At 43.1% G+C, this 21,676-nt stretch overlaps 1 protein-coding gene across 2 annotated transcripts in view; it reads left to right on the plus strand.

The window, feature by feature from the left end:
• LOC120225219 (synuclein alpha interacting protein) overlaps positions 1-21,676 on the plus strand; it is a 158,190-nt gene that overhangs the window by 115,990 nt on the left and 20,524 nt on the right. For both annotated transcript variants that reach the window (XM_039223470.1, XM_039223471.1), the window contains exons 4-7: positions 1,479-2,347; positions 4,003-4,182; positions 10,075-10,188; positions 17,936-18,061. In XM_039223470.1, the coding sequence (XP_039079401.1) occupies positions 1,479-2,347; positions 4,003-4,182; positions 10,075-10,188; positions 17,936-18,061 (1,289 nt within the window). The remainder of the gene's footprint in view (positions 1-1,478; positions 2,348-4,002; positions 4,183-10,074; positions 10,189-17,935; positions 18,062-21,676) is intronic.

Consider the following 21,676-nt stretch of genomic DNA (forward strand, 5'->3'; position numbering starts at 1 on the left):
CAATTACATTGCATTCAGGCTCCAAACACTTACTCTCACCTCCTTAACTTGCTTCCAGAACTTCTCTGAATCCTTTAAGATACATCCCAGTAAGAGCAAGAATGACCAGTGATCTAAATTTGGGGAGCATTTTATGACTTCTCTGCCACTTTCACTCGAGAATTAGTGGGAGCGGAGACTGTCGTAGAAGTTAGAGACCTGAATGCACCCCATCTCCTTAATTCTTTGGTTGTGCCCAGTAGCAAAGAGCAGACACAGGCACAAGCTTTGGGATTAAATACTTCCCACCTGTGGTTGTTCCAGAAGAAGAGAGAGAGAGCGGAGAGGCTCCTAGTTGGAAGGCATGTCCTGAAATCTACCCCCTTCGGAGGGGGATGGTGTAAATGTAATGGAAGGAGAGGAGGAGGAGTCCATAAATCAGTGACCTACAAGTTTGCAAAAGCCAGGTCAGCTGTCTAGTCAGGGGAGTGCCCCAGAGAGGAGGCAGGATCATCACGATGGAGAAGACTAGTGTTCTGTCACCCTGCACCATGAGAAGTCACAGGGTTGCCTTTCACGAGGCTTACTAGGAGAGACAGTGCTCTTATCTTTAACGCCCAGACCCATTGCTGTTTCATTGTATGCTCCATCTCAACCAGACACTCACTCAAAGGCAAACCATGCACCCTTTATCTGAGCTTTGCAGAGAAATGAGAAAGAAAAAACACAAAACAAAACCACTGACCCACACATCTCACTCTCCCTTTGCATCTTCCTCTCCTCCTGATTCTTCCCAGCTTTGCCAACAATGAAGGGGAGCGTTGAACTTTCCTGTGTGTTCCATTATAAAGTATGTCACACAACATTATGTTGCTGTGTGCGTATGTCAGAAAGCACTGTGAAATTCCCTGAACGCTGGCTCGCTGGAATACTCATCTGTGGCAGAGAATCACCCAGTAGGGCACCGTTTGAGTTTGTCCAATATTAAATAATTTACCCCTTCTTTATATGAGACCTCTTAAGCTTTAAGGATATACACGTGTGTGCACACACACATATGCGCCAATGTGCACGTCCATCCCTTCTCTCCCTAAACTAATTTGCAAGTCCATTTAACGCAGAGGATCCTGTCTCTAGTTCTGTTCCTCAAGGTGGTGACAAGTCTCATAATACTTCCAAAGAGGTATAGCCATCCAGGGAATGAACCTAAAAGTCTGTCAGGGTTTGTTGTTGTTTTGGCTGTCTCCTTTTACCGTACTTACTACTTGAATTAATTTTGAACCAATATGCCATCACTTCTGTTACTCGCTGTTTTCTAGGGGTAAGTATGAACCGTTTGTTTTGTGATATCTTGTGTTTGGTTTTCATTCACTCTTAGTTGTCCCCTTAGACAGGGGCTTTCTTTGAACATGACGTGAGTGGTCCACATCTGCCTGCACGGCCCAGATATCTTCAGTGTTTCCGTTTAATACTCTCCTCTTTTATGTATTTCAAAACAGTTTCTAATTCGAGCTGGAATTGCAGTGTGTCGGCTCTCATCGCAAACACACAGAAGCCCACAGGCATCGCTGATGTGTACAGTAAGTTCCGTCCCGTGAAGCGAGTTTCCCCGCTGAAACACCAGCCAGAGACTCTGGACAACAATGAAAGTGATGACCAAAAGAACCAGAAGGTGGAGTACCAGAAAGGGAGTGATTTGGAGCCAGGCACCCAGCCTGAGGAGCTCAGCCCTGGAGAAGGAGGCAACGGCCCCCAAAGCGAAAGCACCGAGCCCAGCACCTTGCTGGGTGAACTGGAGCATTATGACCTTGACATGGATGAGATTCTGGATGTGCCTTACATTAAATCCAGTCAACAGCTGGCCCCTTTTCCCAAGGTGACTTCAGATAAGAGAATTCTGGGTTTGTGCACGACCATCAATGGCCTTTCTGGCAAAGCCTGCTCTACCGGAAGTGCCGAGAGCTCACCTTCCACCATGACGCCATTCTGTGTTCTTTCTCCCGTGAAAAGCCCTCACTTGAGTAAAGCACCGTCCGTCATCCGTGACCCGCAAAAGCTTTCTGCTGCAGAATCTGAGAGCTCACCGTCTCTGGTGAAGTGTGGCTCTGCATATGAGCCCGAAAACCAGAGCAAGGATTTCCTCAACAAGACCTTTAGTGATCCTCACAGTCGAAAACGCGAGAAGGCAACGCCAGACTGCCAGCTCAGGGACTTCCATCTGCAGTCCTCTGCCACGGAACCCAAATTGGAAGAGCACATTGGGGGTGTGAACTGGACCAGCTCCCAAGGCCCAGAAGAAAGGAGTGAGTATCTGAAAAAAGGGAAAAGCATCTTGAACATCGTTAAAGAAGGACAGATATCTCTCCTGGTGAGTATGATCTAATTCAGTAACCTAGAGACTCCAGTTTTATCAGCTTCACTCATGAGTAATAGAATGATGACCATTTGTTCCCATTCTAGCTTAATCTTTACTAGTAGCTTTAGTTTGATGAGATGCCTTTTGAAGTTTAAAATCCACCTTTGGGTTAGTACAGGGGGAACATAAACAGCTACAGAGTGAGCATTATTCCTCTTTAACTTGGCAGGACTTTGACTAGAATAGGACACATAATCTAAAATAAAAACACAACAAGTCCAGTGCTTGCTTTAACGTGACTCTTAATGTCTTTCTTTCCCCTTTCCAAATGGTGCCCAATGTTCCCCCTCATGTACTTGTGGGGGCGTGTGTTCCTTGCTGCTGGTGGACCTGCCAGATCCATGAACAGAGGGTCTTCTGTTTTACCCTGATCATTATTCAGAAGAGTTGGACCAGGATGTCTAAGAGCATTTGCAGATAGAGGCTTACCCTAGAGCTTGGTTGCCCTCTGACCTATTTGGGGCTTTTATTCAGTCCCAGCGTGGCATGTCTAGAGAGCGTGAAGAAGCTTTTCCAAAAGGTCTGGTCACGGAGTTAACGTGACGTGAGGAAAGTCTGTTCTGCCTCGGCTCTGAGAGAGCTCAGCCGAAATCACACTCCATCTGCCTGCATTGTTCTTTTCTGGCTTCCAGACTTGGATCGAACAGTAGCAAGCCTGGGCTGATACCATGATGTTAATTAAAGTCTCACTCAAGAAAATCATCACATCTTGGCAGTGCCATTCCACTCAGGGTAAAGCTCTACAGGGATAAGTACAATGTGCTTGGTCCATTATCCCAAATCTTACTGTTATAGGATGATAGGATTGAACAGTTTTACTAAATAAAGAAATACAAACTTTTTTTCTGCTGAAAATAGCTTTCCCATTTCTCCTGGCTCTTCCTCTCTATTCCTCTCTGGTTCATTTCTGCCTTTTGTCCATCCCATGTTTTCACATTTCCCAAGTGATAACACCTCTCGATTCACCCAACAGCCTCTATCAACCATGGAACTAATACAGGGAACTAAGTTTTACTACAGGTGAGAAAACCAAAGTCCAGGTAGCCTCCAGATGCCCCCAGAGTCTCTCTGGGGCGAAAGTGTCTAGAAGTGTCTAGAAGAACCCCGTGGTGGCACTTAGTCATGGCAGCCATCATGGAATTTGCTATCAAAGCCAATTCTCCATAGTTTAAGGCAGACCAGATGGTTGAGAGAAGTGGTTCCTTTATTCAGCAAACCTACAACAGAGAATAAAACACGTCTGGCTGTCAGCACTTAGCAGCCGAGTGGAGTAGACAGAAAGGGAATTTGCCAATTACCATAAATGTCAGTGCAGTTGTTTAGAAAGCCAGCTTGGAGCCTCGGAGATCTTGCTGACCTATCCCAGTCACCATGTCTCCCATGAAGATAAGTCTCTTGAGAACTCATGTTCTCAAGGAAAGTATAGCAAACTCTGTAATGGACAGTCATCAGAACTGATGGTAAGGAATTCTGACCTATGACACCCCCAGGATTGCCACCAAAGTTTCTGGAAGCTCATGTCTTCTTCCCAGTGTCCACAGCAGAACCTCCAGAGTACCTCATTCTGATTATGGACTTAAGCATTCTACTCTTAACTGTTTGTACAGCCACACCTCGCTGCTGACAACCTAGACAAAATTCATGATGAAAGCGGCAACAATCTCTTACATGTGGCCGCATCGCAGGGACACGCGGAATGTCTGCAGCATCTCACGTCTTTGATGGGAGAGGACTGCCTCAGTGAGCGGAATGTGGAGAGATTGACTCCAGCGGGCTTGGCCATCAAGGTGATCAGTTGGGGGCTGCACCCTCCACAGCTAACAGTTGGGTTGTTGGGGTTTTTTGTTGTTGTTGTTTTTTAGGTCTTATTTTCATTTATTTTTGAGAAAGATACAAAGCGGGGAAGGGGCAGAGAGAGAAGGAGACAGAATCCCAAGCAGGCTGCACACTGTCAGCGCAAAGCCCGACATGGGGCTCAAACCCACACACTGTGAGAGCATGATCCATGACCCGAGCCAAAATCAAGAGTTGGATGCTTAACTGACTGAACCACCCAGGTGACCCCAATCCCATGACTGCTGTTGTAAGATTCCTAGTGAGCCAACTTGGAAAGATGAGTATAGGGAAAGAGGAGCGCAGTATACCAAGCAAATGACAAATGAGCATACGACATTTAAGATAGTAATCATTTCAGTTACTAACTACTTTGAGATTTGGAGACTACATTCCAACTTATGGTGCAATGAGGGTAAGCTTCGAGTCAGCTAATAAAGAGGACGTAAAATGTTCTAGGGCAGTCCTCAGAACTTTTGTTATTGCTGGTGACGGCAACTCAGAGTCTGAACCACACCTGGGTTTATCTGAGACAGTTTCATTTTTTTCCTAATGTGAATATAATGAGCGAGACAAATGAGGAAAAGGTGTATTTTAAGGAATGATAGCTCTTAGGAGTATTTCAGATACTAAAGCAGGCTTCTAATGGATCACATCTGAAGTTGAAATGTCTTCAGGACCCAGAGTTGTTCAGAGGGTCAGTGCGGAGTTTGAGTCTAGCTCTTGGCTAAGCGCTGTATGCTCTCAGTCAAAAACCACACAGATTAATGCCAAGTGAGAAAGAGTTAAAACCTAGACATTGTGAGTCAGGGAAACATGGTCTTTTATAGCACTGCACGTAAGTGCCTCTGTAAAATATAACACATCACTAGAAGGTTAGCTATTAAACTAAAATTACTTGTAAGATCTTTGGCAGATAAATGTAGAATTCAGTCATATTTATGAAGAAGCCAGAAGTGAAGTTCAGGGAAATATAATACAGCTTGTGCTTCTACGTATGTGTTTTGCTAGTTATGTCTTCTAAAAACTGAATGATCATAATTTTTAGAAATGGAATTATTTTTGAAATTTACTAGGGGAACTTGCTAGTTAAAGAAACCTATTTGTGAATTCACTGAAGAACATGTTACATTTTAAAAACAAGTGGTTGCTGGCCTACCCCTCATATATTTTTTAAGCAATCTGAACTTTTGCATCTTTAATTTGTTTACCATGCAGTAAAGTTTTACGTATTAAAAGTTGCTTTCTGTTTTATTTAATTTTACTCAGTGATAATGTACCATTGCAAAGATAGTATAGAAAATAATATTTTTTTATAAAATAAGTAATCTACGACCCTGGTAGATACTGCTTTCCTCTAGTGAATGTTGCTCTGTCACATTAAGAGCGGTACTATAGGCAGCCCTCATGAAGAAAGAGAAATTAGATGGGAAGTCAAGGTGCACAGTAGTTGAGTTCGACAATGTGTCGAACTGTCGAACTAGGTGGTACTATGTGAGATGATGGCAGTACAACTTTGAATGAGACATAGTCCCTTATCTTAAAGAGCTGATAGCCTGGTAGATAAGGCAGGTAAATTACCAGTAATTCAAGTGCAGGGTGGCAAATTCAGGATCTAGTCCTAAATCCGACTCCTATGAGAAGGCAGGAGTTGGGTCTGGTCATCAATGGACATGGGTCAGTGATGAATAGAATATTCATGCAATGCCAATAAATGTTGACATTTGCCTTGCTGTTTTAGTGTTTAGAAAATACAGTTCTCATTAGTTTTTCTAGCTAATGTTAGTTTATGGAGGATATCTTAGTGCCTAGTTGGCAGAGAAAGGGGTTTTTTTCTTTGTTTATATCTCCTCATGCTTGTTTTCATAGATTAAGAGTCTTCAGAGTAGGACAGTACATAAGAAACTTGGTGGTCATTAAGCCACCCGGGTATAAACTCCTTCTACGGTATCCATGTTGTTAATTCATTCTTCGTAAACTCCTCTAGTCAACAAATGCTATCACATAATCGGCATGGAAGTTTAAACTGCAGTGCATTTGGGGACGTCTGGCTGGCTCAATTGGAAGAGTGTGCAACTCTTGATCTTGGAGTTGAGTTCAAGCCCCATGTTGGGGGTAGAGATTACTGAATAAGAAGAATAAGAGTAAGAGTAAGGATAGGGGTAGGGATAGGGAGAGGGATGGGGGTAAGGATAAGGATAAGAATAAAAGAATAAGATTAAGAATAAAATGGCAGTGCATTTTGTTTCTTTGTTTTAATGAAGAACACATATCAAACCCATAAGACTCAAAAGCCCTTCTGGAAAAGGGGTCTCAGACTTTTCATATTTTTACTTACAGGCAAATGATATGAGAAAGGGAAATCTTCTGTTTCTTCATTTAATGTAGAATTTACAAACGCAGTATATACAAATCTTTTGTAAGTGCCACCCCCTTTGGAAATTGGTCCTGACACAAATCCTGCCTCAGTCCATTCAGTGTAATTTGATAGGAGTTGGTGAAGTCAAGGGAGTTATAAGAAGTCATCACTCTTCTGTTTTAGGACCTTGTTTTGAACACCAGTGACCAGCCGCTGGTGTTTCAGCTCATTAAACATAGTTCTGAGAGCCCTGCTGTTATGAAAGACAACAAACTCAGTACAAATGGCAAAAGTAGCCGAGATAATATGCCTGGACGGACAGGAAACAGAGTCAGAGAAAGGGTATCAAATTAAAAGATTACCTGAAGAAAGGGGCTTTGAAGGCTTATGAATGCCTCTCCCCTCCACTTAAACTCCTTACATGGAACGTAATAAATTCTTACCAGAATTTATTGAGAGTTTTCTGGGGGAACCCAACACTAAATACTGTGGCACTTTAGCACATTACTGAGTGCCCTTGAGGAACAGTTCGACAAAATGACAGGAAAGAAAGATTTCTGTAAGGTGAGGGCACTGTGTTTCTCACATGGGGCCAACACGATACATTATTTTAGGTGCTAAACAGACATGGAATGAAATAACCTTAATTTCTTTTTCATTTCTCATTCCATCCTTTCTGATCAAGCTCAAAGACACCATGTTGGTCTGGTGAGAAAATGACTCCAAAGACATAATCTACTGACACTCTTTTTTTAAATTTTTTAAATGTTTTTTATTTATTTCTGAGAGAGAGAGACAGCGTGAGCAGGGGAGGGTCAGAGAGGGAGATACAGAATCTGAAGCAGCCTCCAGGCTCTGAACTAGCTGTCAGCACAGAGCCCGATGCAGGGCTCAAACCCATGAACCGTGAGATCATGACCTGAGCTGAAGTTGGACGCTTAACCGACTGAGCCACCCAGACGCCCCTGACACTCCTTTTTAACGTCCAGGGAGTGACCCCAGTCTCAGAGACTTCCACAGGCAACAGTCTCCTGTCAGAATGTGATAACATTTTTGTTTGTTTGTTTTCTTGGTATTGCTATTTATGGCAAGTCATGCATTCAAAACTGCAATCTATTTCCTTCCACCTTTGTATCAGCATTTTATCACTTAATACATTTATTTCAACGGCACCTTCTGGAGTAACTAGACCTAACAGACAGCTAACAGAACATTCTACCCAGCAACAGAAGAGTGTGCATTCTCCCCAAGTACATGTGGGACATTCTCCAGAATAGATCATATGTGTGGCTGTAGAACAGGTCTCAGTAAATTAGAAAGGCTTGGAGTCATGCAAAGTATGCCCTTTTAACCATAGTGAAATGCAGTTGGAAGTCAGTAACAGAAGGAAATGTGGGATATTCACAAGTGTCTGGAATTAATAGAATAATTAATAATCACATATCCAGAAAAATCACTCCAGAATAATGACTTATCAAAGAAGAAAGTACAAGAGATGCTGGAAAATATTTGAAAATGCAATCTATTAAGCAATATACTATGCAGCTAAAGCAATGCTGAGAACAAAATATATAAGTGTAAATGCCAGCATTAAAAAAAGAAAAGGGAAAAGACCTAAAGTAACCTCCGACCTTGCTGTCGGAGGGCAATGGAGGGAGGAGACAGATCACAGGGGGCACGTGGAAGGTACTTGGCACACACCTGAACCTGCTAGATTCCCCCAGCAGAAGGATCGTCTCTGCCTGCAAATAGCTGGGACTTGACTGCTTGAAATCCCAATATCCAAATTGGTGTAGATGAATAATGAGCACATTACCTCCTGCATCTTATGTCTAGAATAGGCTTCCAGGTCTTTTCTCCTGGGCTAAGGCCCCACACTGGGCAAACCAGGAAGTTAGCTGAACATCTCATTTGTGTTATAGAGGATCTAAAAGAGCGCGCTACTAGTAAAAGGTAATAAGTGTTGTGTCCCGAGTACTCTCACATGCTTTGTCTCATCTGCTGCTCGCAGTAACTGTGTGAGCTCATTACTGCTATCCCTGCCATTTCACAGATGAGAAAATGGAGTGTCAGAGTGGAGAAGCAATTTATTCAAGGTCTTATAATTAAGTAGTGGATTAAGGATTTAAACCCATTCCCAAGTCTGGGTCCTCATGACTTATACGTGTCACAGCTGCCTTCCTGGTTTGTACAGCATGGGATCTCAGCACCAGAGGAAAGAGCCAGGGTGGGGACGGAGCCACCCAAGCCTTGGATGAAGGTAGCATTTGAGCCAGTATAATAGGATTATTTTCTCTTTCTTTCTTTTGGAATCCTGCCATTTCAAAGTCTCAAGGGTAAAAGCCTATTCTAACAGTCCATGAGTAAACAGATATCGGTATATTCATATAATGGAATACTTGTTAGCAATAAAAAGGAACAAACTTTTCATGCAAGCAGCAGCATGGATGAATCTCAGAGGCATGAATGCTGAGTGATAGAAGCGAGACACAGAAGAATAAAATAAAAATTCTATCAGTGGTTGCCTGGAGCAAAGGTGAGGACCTAAGACCAGGGGTGTCCTAGAGATTGTGGGGAGGGGAGCGATGGAATTGTTCTGTATCTTGATTGGAGCAGTAGTTACAAGAGAGTATATATTTGTCAAAATTCATCAAACCACATGCTTGAAAAAGGGTAGAGTATGTTTTATAGCATGCAAAATTATACCTCAATAAAGTGATTTTAAACTAACTGATTAAATTTATGAAAATGCACTTAAGTAAAAATTCTCTGACTGCTTTTGAGTCAAAGCCACAGATCAGAAATGTAATAGGTGATCTCCTTATATTACAAATAAATTAAGGCAAATACAAGAACCAAAAGTCACGAGATTTTTTTTCCCTTGGCAAAGTTACCATCTATGAATTTTTAGGGTTTTTTGTTGTTGTTGTTCCTTTTTGTTTGTTTTTTTGTGGGGTTTTTTTTTGTTTGTTTGGTTTTTTGAGAGAGAGTGAACATGAGCAGGGAAGAGGCAGAGAAAGAGGTTGAAAAAGAGAGACTCTCAAGCAGGCTCTGTGTTGTCAACACAGAACTTGACGTGGGGCTCGAACCTCATGCATGAGATCATGACCTGAGCCAAAATCAAGAGTTGGACACTTAACCAACTGAATTATGCAGGTGCTCCTGTGAGGTTTTCTTTCTTTTTTTTTAAGTTTATTTTATTTGTTTGTTGTTTTTTTAATTTGCCTTAGAGAGAGAGAGAGAGACTGCATGCACACACAAACAAGAAGGGGTCGGAGAGAGAGAGAGAGGAAGAGAGAATCCCAAGCAGTCTCTGAGCTGTGAACACAGAGCCTGACACAGGGCTCGATCCCATGAACTGTGACATCACGACCTGAGCCGAAATCAGGAGTCGGACATCCAACCGACCGAGCCACCCAGATGCCCCTATGACTTATTTTTCAAACCTGAATTACTTTGAATTTCTTTCTTCTTTTTGTCAATCTAGAATGGTCAGTTGGAGTGTGTACGTTGGATGGTGAGTGAAACTGAGGCCATTGCCGAACTGAGTTGTTCTAAGGATTTTCCAAGCCTTATTCATTACGCAGGTGGCTTTGGTCAGGTATGAAGAATTTCTAATAATCAGATTTATAAGCAATCATTTCATTGTCATCTTTTTAAGTGAAAAACATGTTTTAAACAACCTAAATATCTCACAATAAGATATTGGATAAATAATGAAGTTACATACATAGGATGGAATTTTATGGGAAAAAATGTTCATTATATACTATTGAAATGTATGCTATAAAACCATTCCTGTAATTTGGTACCAACTTTGAAATCTAGAAAAGGAGGAAGAGACGTAAATAATAAGGTTAGAAAACAAGCTCTGCCACACGTTCATAGCTGTTATCACTCAAGGTGGAATTACAAGTGGCTTTTATCTTCCTTTTTTGTTTTTTAGTATTTTCCAAATTGTCTGCAATAAATGCATTTAACTTTCATCAAAAGGGAAGATGCTACATTTTCTCGTATCCAACAGTTAAAGGGGAAAAATCTTCAGTAAGATACTAATCAAGTAAATCTCTATTAGAGATGAGCCAACACACTAACTCGATCAGTCTCAGTTACAGCCAGTTTCTATACTAGGAAATCCCAGTATGAGGAATCTATGTACACAGATCACACTCCGGGGTATGGAGTACAAAAACTATCAGTAACTCCCTTTGAGACGGATACGTTATAAATTATATTTTTAAAAAAATTGGAACCACAAAATGCCAATCTCAGTCTTAAAAAAATAAATAAAGTCAGCACTGTATTAAAATAGATTTAATCATATTTGTTTGTGGCGAAGAAAATTGCTTCTCGTACATATAACCATATCCCTTTTGGCTTCATAAACATTCTCAGTGGCAGTAAATTGTGGTATTGTTAACAAGAGATTATGCTTTTCCGAGCATGACAATCTCAAGTTCAAGAAATACCCTTGGAGAATATGACTACGGCTTTTCTCTTTAGTGGGAGTCCATGTTAGGTGATAGTTCACATTGTACCATGGTAACTTCAATTAATATAAATTATACATATGTATGTAGGTACGAGTGGGTGTTTGTTTGTATATATGTATGTGTATATATATAACATATATAAATATAGCATATATATAAATATAACATACAATGCATATATAACATATACAACGTGTGTGTCTATATATGTGTGTGTGTGTATATATAACACATATATATACGTTAATATGTAATGTTCACTATATGTGCCAGGCACCAAGCCATTGGAGTTTGTGTATATTATCTCACTTATTCCTTAAAATAACCCTGTTGGATCCTATTGTTTGTACTCATTCTATAGACGAGAGTCAAGGAAGAAAGTTAAGTGACTTGCCCTGTCTTGTTCCAGTGCCCAGTAAGCAAAGATTGCATCTCAGCTCAGGCCCTCTGATTTTAGGACCAGATTCTGTTTTGTGTCTGCCTGTGTAGATAATTCCTATAGCCCATTTATAACAGCATTGATCTAACTGAGGAAGACTTTCTTACAATTCTAACAACACACTGTAATACACAGCTCATCGAAGAAGTGAGTACCTGGTACTAAACTTAGCAGATGAAGAAAAGAGCAGAAAGAACACTGAACATTTGTCAAAGCCACGGTCTTTGAAAGAATTACTCCATTTTCTCAGTGTCCTGCCCGTCCGAGCCTCAGTCACAGCATTCCACAAACAGCCACGATAGTTACCAAGCATTTGCTAAGGACGCCCTTGTTTCACTTCTCCTGGCAAAGGAAACAATAGAATTTTCGAATGACCAAAAGAATGTAATCACTGATAATCTTCGTATATCACTTTCAGTACCAAACTGAATGTTCTTTATTCTCAAACTGTCCCTGATTCCATCGGCTTATCTACAGCCTCGCAAGGAATTTTCCATACCAGTGGAAAAGGCTACCTGCGCTTCCGGTAGAGCTTGCCAAAGAGAAGGAGGAAGGGATTGCATTGCTGCTCTGAAACTCTAAGTAAATAATTGGGCCCCCGGCATTCTTTGTGTCGGGAAATGCTGCCTAGGCGTGCCAGCGTCTCTGCTCGCCTCTCACGGCGGGTTTCTCATCATTGTGAAGCTGTCGGGACCGAAAAAGAGCATATGCCCTTTGTGGGGCTGGTTGGCTGATGGCGTGGCTAGAGGAAAATAACGGAAATCGGGGACGTAGCGGAAGAGCCATGTCAAACGTTTGCCTTGTGCTAGCATCAGCCTTCAGGTTGCTGTTGCGAACTGAGAGGCATTTTTAATGCCCCAGAGTACAGCTCTGAGCAGGGCAGCCCCGCAGCGCCCTTCGGGGAGCACTCCTCCCCAAGTGGGAAGCACCGAAGCCCCTTAGAACCGCGAATCCTCTTCCGCCCAGCAATCCCGCGCCCGCCGCAGGCACTTATGTAACAGGTAACCTGTGGAGATGCTGAACTTGGAACCGTTACAAGGCTAATATTTTCACAAGGAAGACTGTTATTCAACATTTTTTCTAATGGATTCAGCACATGCAGGTTTTTCTGCATCAGGCAGGCACTTGAGTGTGCTCTGGTTTTGTTTCTTCAGTAAATACCTCTGGAAAGGATAGTACAGAGGAAAATTCCTCCCTTGGTTTATTTTGGTTGCCCTCTGCCCCTCATATAGATTCTCAAAGAACGGGCTCTATTTGATTCCCAACTTGTGTCCTTTTTCTCGCAAAAATTACCTTAAAGACTCCAGGACCGCAGGGCAGCGGCAGTTTTTAGCGGTCTCCTGGAGTGATAGATCTTAGGACGATAGGAATTGATTTTCCTCATCTTGACACATGAAGTCTCAGAGGGTGCAATTATTCCATTGCCTGGTCGCATGGAGCAGCGCTAGCCACAGGGAGCACGGAGGTGCAAACTGCAGGGAAACTCCTGGAAAAAGCAGGGATGTCCTCCAGCCGGCCTGCTTTGCTGTCCCTGGAGAAAGACATTGCTGGCCAAACAGTAGAGACAGAATCATCTCAAGTCAGAGCCACCAGCTGTGTCACGGGGGCTCTTTTATTTCGCCACGAAGGTTCTGACGGTCTGGTCCACACTCCCTCAAAGCTCTTGTGCCCTCAGAGGGTTGGAGGCTTCAGCCCATTCTGCTCCTGTCACTGGTTCGGTGGGATCTTTGTTCCTTGGGACCCCTGTGTTTCTGAGCCTCCTCTGTAACTTTTGGTAAGAATATTCTGCTATGAAAACAACCTCCCTCATAGCACCCAGCGTGTACCAAGATCACCTCTGTTTACAAGGGGTGCATCCTGCATTTTGTTTTATGTTTTGTGTTTATTTATTTATTTTGAGAGAGCGAGCAGGCCAGGGGCAGAGAGACGGAGAGAGAGAATTCCAAGCAGGCTTCACACTGTCGGCTTGGTGCCTGACGCAGGGTTTGAACACACAAACCGTGAGATCATGACCTGAACAAAACCAACAGCAGGACATGTAACAGACTGAGCCACCCAGGTGCCCCGCATTCAGCGTCTTAAATGTTGACCCTGGTACAGATCAAAACAAAACAAAACAGAAACAAAAGGATAGGAAAATCAGGAACACTTTTTGAAAAAAAAGGAAAGACTCAGCAGTTCCTACAAACGGTCATGAACAGCATTAGGCAGGTAGATAAGGGGCTACGTGAGATTGTTTTGCCACCATTGACTTTCAAAAGGCGAAATAGACTGTGGACTTGATTGTTTCACTGTCACGGCGTAGAAATAAGTAAACAACACTCAAAGCGCTGTGATTGCAGACGAAAGCGGAAGAGAAACCCCTCAGCTTCGCGGGATCACCCATCTGCTCTCCAAAGAATGATCTTTGAAACAGCGTATGTGATATGGAGTGCCATGAACCCACGGGGTGATGGGCTGTTAACCATGCTTTCTGTGACCCAAGGGGTGCAAAATGAGCGTGTCCATTACAGAATCAGGGGCCGTGGGTCAGTGAGTGGTTGCAGACACTCATACTCAGCAGACTGAAAGCAGAGACCCGGAGAACACTGGCACCGCATCTGAACTTAAATCCCAACTCTGCCATTTACTAGCTCGGGGTCCTTGGAGACATTTATTTTTTTAAAAAAGAAAAGATCTCTCTGTACCTCAGTTTGCTCATCTTTAACGTGGAAAAAGAACTTTCTTTGCCAGGTGGCAAAAAGCCACATGACCACCACCCATTGCTGACACATAGTAGACATTAGATAAATGTTGCTTCTTAGGATACTTGGGCTTCTTCCAGTTTCCTGTTTTATTGATCTCAATATTGTCCAGTTGACTTATTTCACCGTAAGTAAAACATACGGGAAACTTGCCAAAGAATGATTTAAGCCTCGACCTATTTAACAAATTCCCGGATACACTTTTTGGTCACATTTTACGTCTCTGGATTCTGCATTTGTCTCACAATACATGAACCATGAAAGTATGGCTGACCCTTTTTTTACATGTTAACATCTCAAAAACCAGACTGAAGTATATACCTTTGATAGTATAGTAGATTTGATGTCTAGGATTGCAGAAGAAATTGCCACCTTCAGAACGTACGGTCGGAACAAAAACTGTAGATACTTTACTGATTGATGGCACTAAGAAACCTGTGGTGCATTTTTCACTTACATTTTTTTATGAGACTTTGTGCAGCAAATGTCGTAAATTACATGTAATGATTGCCTCATTAAATGAATTGCACTGCCTTTAACAACATGCAAAATGCCCCAGTAAAACAGGCTATCAAAAGAGTAGAAAGATCCCCAGAAAAGAAAACCAGAACATGAAGGAAGTTTTCACAATGGCTAAAAATTGAATGTCTAGTTGCGTGTGTGGGCGGATGGGTAGAATGTGAGGTTGGAGAGGCCTTCTGTAAGATGGAAATAATACAGAAGAGCCCCTCGATCCATATGACTGCACTGGATGTTCTCTGAAAGCAGTGAATTATGGGAAAATGAAAATCAGAAATTGCATCTTCTTTAAGCATCTCCCTGACAGACACATACACACACATGCACGTGTGCACAGAATGAGAGCGCTAACTGTCTAAGAAGGGAGGTAGACATCACTACCTATATATCTTTGATACACATGCATCTCGTAAGGCCCTTCTTAGTTGGAAGAAATAGTTGTATTTGTTCTCCTTACTAGATATTTGTCAAATAAGTCACTATGTTATAGGCCTATCAGTTTCTGCTGGCATGTTCTCCAGAATCAGAGCAGAAAACGGCATTTTCTCTGATAGTGGTTGCTGAACGTGCTTTTACCAAAACCCCAGCATTCCAGACCTTTGTTTCCATGATGATTATCAAAGAACAGGCTAATTACTTAGCTTCTTATTAAAGTAAATTACCCAGTACCGAACACAAAACTGAACTTGAGACTCTGGGCAAAGACCTTCCTTCTTCTGAACAGTAGAATAATGGCTCTTCCTTTCTACAAGCCTTGTATCTTCAATTAGAATTTAATTATAAGGAAGAGTTATCCATGCCATCAGAAATTCTTCTCCATATTTCTACAGGGGAAAATTTCTAGTCATATGTAATGCAGTGTTCCGTTTCTTACAACCCTTTTATTAAAAGTCAGAACACTGTGGATTATAGTCAAGGGCATGTTCTGTACATGTGGAGTAGACTTATCCACTGTGCTATTAACTGAGTGAAAAATATGAAAATATGCCTGACAAGAAGGGACGTGCAGGCTATTGCTGACTGTCTTGTGTTCCTCTAAACTTTACTTGCTAAAGAAGGGTGCTGCTAGAATATCAGAGAATATATACTTGTCTTCTTTGGCTGTCTGATTTATAAAACAAGGGTGTTTGAATTTTAGGATGATTCCTAAAATCTCTCTCACTCTGCCATGTTAAGGTGCCCTGGTTTAATATCACAGAGCAAGCCAAGTGACCACACACCTAAGAATGACCCACTGAAATGACAGAGCCATCTTTTTCACCAGTCAAATCATGACAGCCTGCCCTCTTTTTTTTTTTTTTTTAATGCTTTTTATTTATTTCTGAGAGATAGAGACAGCATGAGCAGGGGAGGGTCAGAGAGAGAGGGAGACACAGAATCTGAAACAGGCTCCGGGCTCTGAGCTGGCTATCAGCACAGAGCCTGATGCGGGGCTCGAACCCACAAACTGTGAGATCATGACCTGAGCCGAAGTCGGATGCTTAACCGACTGAGCCACCCAAGCACCCTGATAGCCTACCCTCTTGATGTTTCCCTGTCTTAGCCATTGACTTCAAACCAGTCGGCTTTGTTTTTTATCCTGAGATCTGTCTGCTCACCCAGGTCTTTGAGATCACATGGCAGAATCTGGCTCCAAATAAAAGTAATATCCCTTCCTAATTAGGAAAAATACAGTGATTCTACCTTGTGTGTATCGAACATCACATGCTCTGGTCCAACAGTCAGCCCCACCTTGTTCCAAGTTTGCCTCCAGAGAAGAGGGCAAGTACATTGCCATACCCTTAACCAGATTCTAGCTCCCAGCCCTGGCTTCCAGGCCCTTCTCCACCTCATTCTCCAGGGGTGTTCAGAGTTCCATGTTCTACAAGGTTTGTCTGCTTCTGCTGCTGACACCGTGCTTCCCCTGGGTGCCTCCTTGGTAGGCTAGAGGCGTTCATTACATTTTTCTCTTTTTGCTCTTTAGGGGTCTTACTCCCTGCTTGCTCACGTGGAAAGAGCATGGTGGGAATATTCGCTCTGTCACTGGTGTCACCAATGCCTTCATAAACAGTGCCCTGCTCCCCCCATGAAGGGTGAAGCATTAAAGGACTTGGCTGTTTTTATCCGACATTCCTTTAGCAGATTACTTGGCATGTTCAGAAGGTGAAGGCAAATTTAATCCAGAAAAGTATAAAAGTTCATGACCAGTCCGAGCAAGCAACTGGGAAAAAAAAATCCTTTAAAAGGCTAAGGAGAGGTTCAAGGCTATTTCAAACACGTGATTGTCTTTTGAAATGTCAAATTCCACTCACTAAACTTCACGCTGTTGTTTTTCCCGCTTTCCTATTTTTTTTAACATTATATTTAATTCTTCTATTTTAAAACAGTGAAATCCCATCCCCCTGCTTTCTCCTGAGGCCAAACATAACATGAAAATACCACAAAAGACCCAGTGGGTAAAATGCAAACGGATTTTGGCAACACACTGAGCACTCTTTGTCTTTGCTCTTGAAAGGTTGTGTTCAGACATCAGGCAACCTCCCTTTAAAACAGAAAGAGGGCAACTTTTACCTTTACAACCCCAACAACATTTGGTCAGAAAATTCCAGAAGGTTCTGGTTTTATTTTGGTGAGGTTCTTCTACTTAAGCAACTTCAGCCGTTGCTCTCTCTGACAGCCTGTTGATTGCGGGAGGTCTGGGATTATCAAGGCATGGTTGAAGCATTATCGACTTCAAAGGAAAAGCTGGTTATCTCAGTGTCTGAGATTTTATAATATTCTTGAACCCTAAAGACAGGATAACAAACGAGCACAAACATTTCCTTGGCATCAAAAGACTTAGATTCTGGCCTTCAATTTGAATCTGTTTAGGTGTGTGACTTTGAGGGACTCAAACTTTCTACACATCAATTTTACATCCATAGAGGAAGTCAGTTTTAAACAAGGACATTTCTGACTTCCCCCTCTTAAGATTCTCTGAGTGTTCCTCTTTCATTGACTTGAGTCAGAGAGAGGCATGGATTTTTCAGTTCAGAATGAATGGGTATTTTCTGCGGAGGGGGGTCAACCTGGTTATTTAAGCTTCCCAAGTTAGAAGTTGTGTTTTCCTCTGTCTTTATTTTAGACTTTTACGACATGATGGTCCATTAATTGCAACTGTCTGTGTGTTTACAGGAGAAAATTCTTCTCTGGCTTCTTCAGTTTATGCAAGAACAGGGCATCTCATTGGATGAAGTGGACCAAGATGGCAACAGTGCCGTTCATGTAGCCTCACAGCATGGCTACCTTGGGTGCATACAGGTACGCGGGCCCTGCTGCTTTGAAGAGAGAAGTGCGTTTATCAAGTAATGAACCAAAAAAAAAAAAAAAAAAAAAAAGGGACATTTCGTTTACTGGAAGAGATATGGATGAAGTCGGCTTTTTCCATTATAGTAGATAATAAGGAATTAAGTCGATATAGTTGTATTTCCAGAAGTCCACACAAATGTTGGCATAAAGAGCCCTAGAAGTTTCTCCTTGAGTGTTGAAGGCTGTCAAAAGGGACTAGAGACAGAGGGCTGTGGTTTGCCTCCTTTCTCTAGGGCAGGACTGAGCTTCCCGAATGTTTTCAGAAGGCCCTGAATTGATTACAGGGAGACCTCAGGTAGGGCTGTTGCTCCCCCGACCCCTCAAGCAGGTGAGGCAGGGTCTAGGCTGGCCAGCCGCTGTACCCTACAGCCTCAGGCGGCCTTGTCATGTGGCCCTACGTGCCTCACAAGTATTACCATGGTCTGTGTGTGCAAGGGTCAAAACGGCTGGGGAGCAGAGCCACTAGAGGGGTGAGGAGGCTCTTCTCCCTGCCCCCAGCCACCTGAGACAGGATCCAGAAGGGCTGCCTTAGAGCGCGCAGAGTTTCCACAAGAAGTGAAGTCGGAGTCTCGCCCATCAGCTGAACGCTCTGCTGCTCAAAGCTGAGCCCAACCCAGTGCTGCCATTGTAATAACACATGACTGAAAGCCAGTGAGGGTCTTCAGAAGTTTGAAGCATGTGTGAATGTAAAAAGCAGATAAACCCTTTTCTTAAAAAAAAAAAAAAAAAAAAAAAAAAAAAGCAAAGGCCCTGAGTGATAAAGCAAAGAGAGACCATAACCAACGAGAAAGAGGAGGAGCAAGAGGTGTGACCTTGTGAGGGGAGGAGAGGCTTTGCACTGGAAACAAAGTTTAGATTTGGCCCAGTACTTGATGTAGGAAGGTATAATTACCAGAATCAGACCAGTCACACCGTTCGTATCATGGAAGAATGACCCAGCATCTATGGCTGTGTTCCCACATCTGCTTGAAATGTGAGAGAGCCCCCTCCTGACTAACAGCATATGGCTGAAGGCTCTGATTAAAGACAGTGCTTTTACCTCACTGAGTTCACAACATTCAAAACAAGCTGGGTGCATAGAACAGCTCTGAGGAAACAGTCGTTTTTTACCTTCTCACATGTTGTTTCTTTTATTGCAACTCAATGTGCTTATTTAACAGGAACTTACTGATGTCCTACTGTGTGCAAGGTAGGTTGTAGCCAAGTGAGAAAATCTGATGCAAGGCCTGGGTAGTTCAGGCCTTGGTTAAGGGTCCGACTTGGGCTCGGGTCATGATCTCATGGTTCGGTTCGTGGGTTCAAAGCCCTGCATCGGGCTCTCTGCTGTCAGCATGGAACCTGCTTCAGATCCTCTGTCCTTCTCTCTCTCTTTCTCAAAACAAATAAACTTTAAAGAAGAGAAAGAGAAAGAGAAATTCCAGGCAGTGAGAACCAGTTGCTTATGAAGGTAAAGGGGACTCTGGAAATGACAGGAGAAAATCTGGAAGAGCTGTCAGTGTGAAAGGCAAGAGAGTCATAAAAGCCAAAGGCAGAGGTAACAGCACAGTGCTGTCCAGCACATCCGCTCTTTGGAGAGTGATGCTGATAGGAAATATTCCGAGTGTCTGGAAGTTTCCCTACTCGTTGTTGGCAAAGTGTGCGTCTTCTCATTTCAGCCACTGCATTGCAAAAGCAGTGATGAGAAATGAGAACCGAGGGGAAAAAAAAGAAATTTAAGTTACTACCAGGATCTCTGGAAGGTGAAAGGACTATGGCAGCAGGTTTTTGTGGAGGAAAAAATAATTGAATAAAAACCGAAAACTTCCATTTTTCCATTTAACAAAACCCTCGAACATGTAATCGTCTTGAACTTTTTCATCAGCTAATAAGTGACCGAAAGCCAAAGAAAACCAGCTGATATCATTAATTCTGTTTGAGATCTCGCTTATTTTTCTTTCGTATGTGAAGAGAGGCCGTCTGTGCTTTTAGGCCATTCATCTCTCCACTTAATACTAATGATGTTTTTGGCATGAGATACCGTGGCTGTGGAAATTTGGATAATCTTGGAAGCGGGTCTGTCCACTGGGTGTGAGACTTAAAAGGGAAACAAAAGATATAAAGAGACTGAGGGTAGGCTGGGGTGGGGGTTGGGGAGCAAGGTCCCTTCAGAAGTGAGGTGGAAATTAAGTTTGGAGAACACTGGGAGGGAAACTGCAGAGACCAGAGGCTGGGGATCCAGGGAGTGGTAACAGCAAGTGTTTATAGAGATGTCCCAGGAAGGCTGTGGGAACTCAGGGCCGAGGCGACCTGCGTGTCACTTCCATCATGGCTGACGGCAGTGGCTCCATGACAGATTGGCTTTCCGAGGTGAGTGAGCCTAAACCAGGAGGCGCCCAAGCTCCTCATGATCTCTCAGTTGAAGCTGTCTAGGAACTTAAAAAGCGCAGGTGTTTCTTTTGGAAGCAGTAGCACCTTTGACTAATACAAATCCAGAGGTGTGTCTGTCTCTCATCTTGATAGCATCAAAGACTCTGTCAGTTTGTGCCAGTGGACTAATACTGATGTCACAGCTTTCTGTGGTGTCTAATGTCACCACAGTATAAAAAGAAAAGAATTGTGATTTTGTTTTTTAAAGTTTATTTATTTGTGAGAGAGAGAGAGAGGAGGGGGACGGGATGGAGAGAGAGAGAAGGAGAGAGGGAATCCCAAGCAGGATCCGCATTGTCAGCACAGTGCCCGACCGGGTACTCGATCTCACCAGCCGTTGAGATCATGACATGAGCCAAAATCAGGAGTCGGATGCTTAACCGACTGAGCCATTCAGGCGCCCTGATTTTTTTTTTTCTAACTGTGGGTGTCAACCATAGTCCATCAAGTCTCTCTTCTTTACTCATGATGACCTTGGCCAGATTCCATAACTTTCTGCTTGCTGATGAAACATTTAGTCCAAACCAGTTTGAAGTCTGTCTTCTGATTCAAAGTATTCTCCTCTCCAACCAAGATTAGACTCAGGGTTCAAGGGACTTGGCACAGAGATGGAGACATGAGTGGCTTTGTACGCCCGTCTCCTGTCCCTAACCCCTGTTCCTCTTCTCCTCTCTCGTCTGGGCTCAGTGTTGGAAACATGAGGAGGTGTGAGAGAAAAGTCAACACTCTTTGCTTAGCCTCAGGGGTCATGGCTCTCTCCCTGAAGCTGTCATTGCTTCTTTGGCTCACTGTGGTTGACCACTAATGTCCTCTGTGGTTGCCTTCAGATGCTCTCCCTCTGCTGGGCATGGTGGGTGAGGCCTCCCTGGAGCCTCCCCACTGATAGCTGACAGGGGACATCCGGCCCTAACATCACGTCCTTGCCCCCCCGTACACGTCCCTCTGCTTACGTTGCACTTCCCTGCTCCTGCAGCTAGAGAACGCTCCCCTTCTGTAAGTGGTGTGGCAGCCAACTCACCCCAAGCCCCCTTCTATGACATCTACTCAGTCCTTTGGGTCACATCTTGCCTGACTCATGGTGGGAGTGTGGGCTGTGTCACAGCCCCTCCAGGTCATTTCTCTTCAGTTCTCTCCTGCCACGGTCAGCTCAGCCACAGATCC

The sequence above is a fragment of the Hyaena hyaena genome, unplaced genomic scaffold, assembly GCF_003009895.1.
Source record: "Hyaena hyaena isolate Hyena2069 unplaced genomic scaffold, ASM300989v1 scaffold_1355, whole genome shotgun sequence".
Classification (NCBI taxonomy): domain Eukaryota; kingdom Metazoa; phylum Chordata; class Mammalia; order Carnivora; family Hyaenidae; genus Hyaena; species Hyaena hyaena.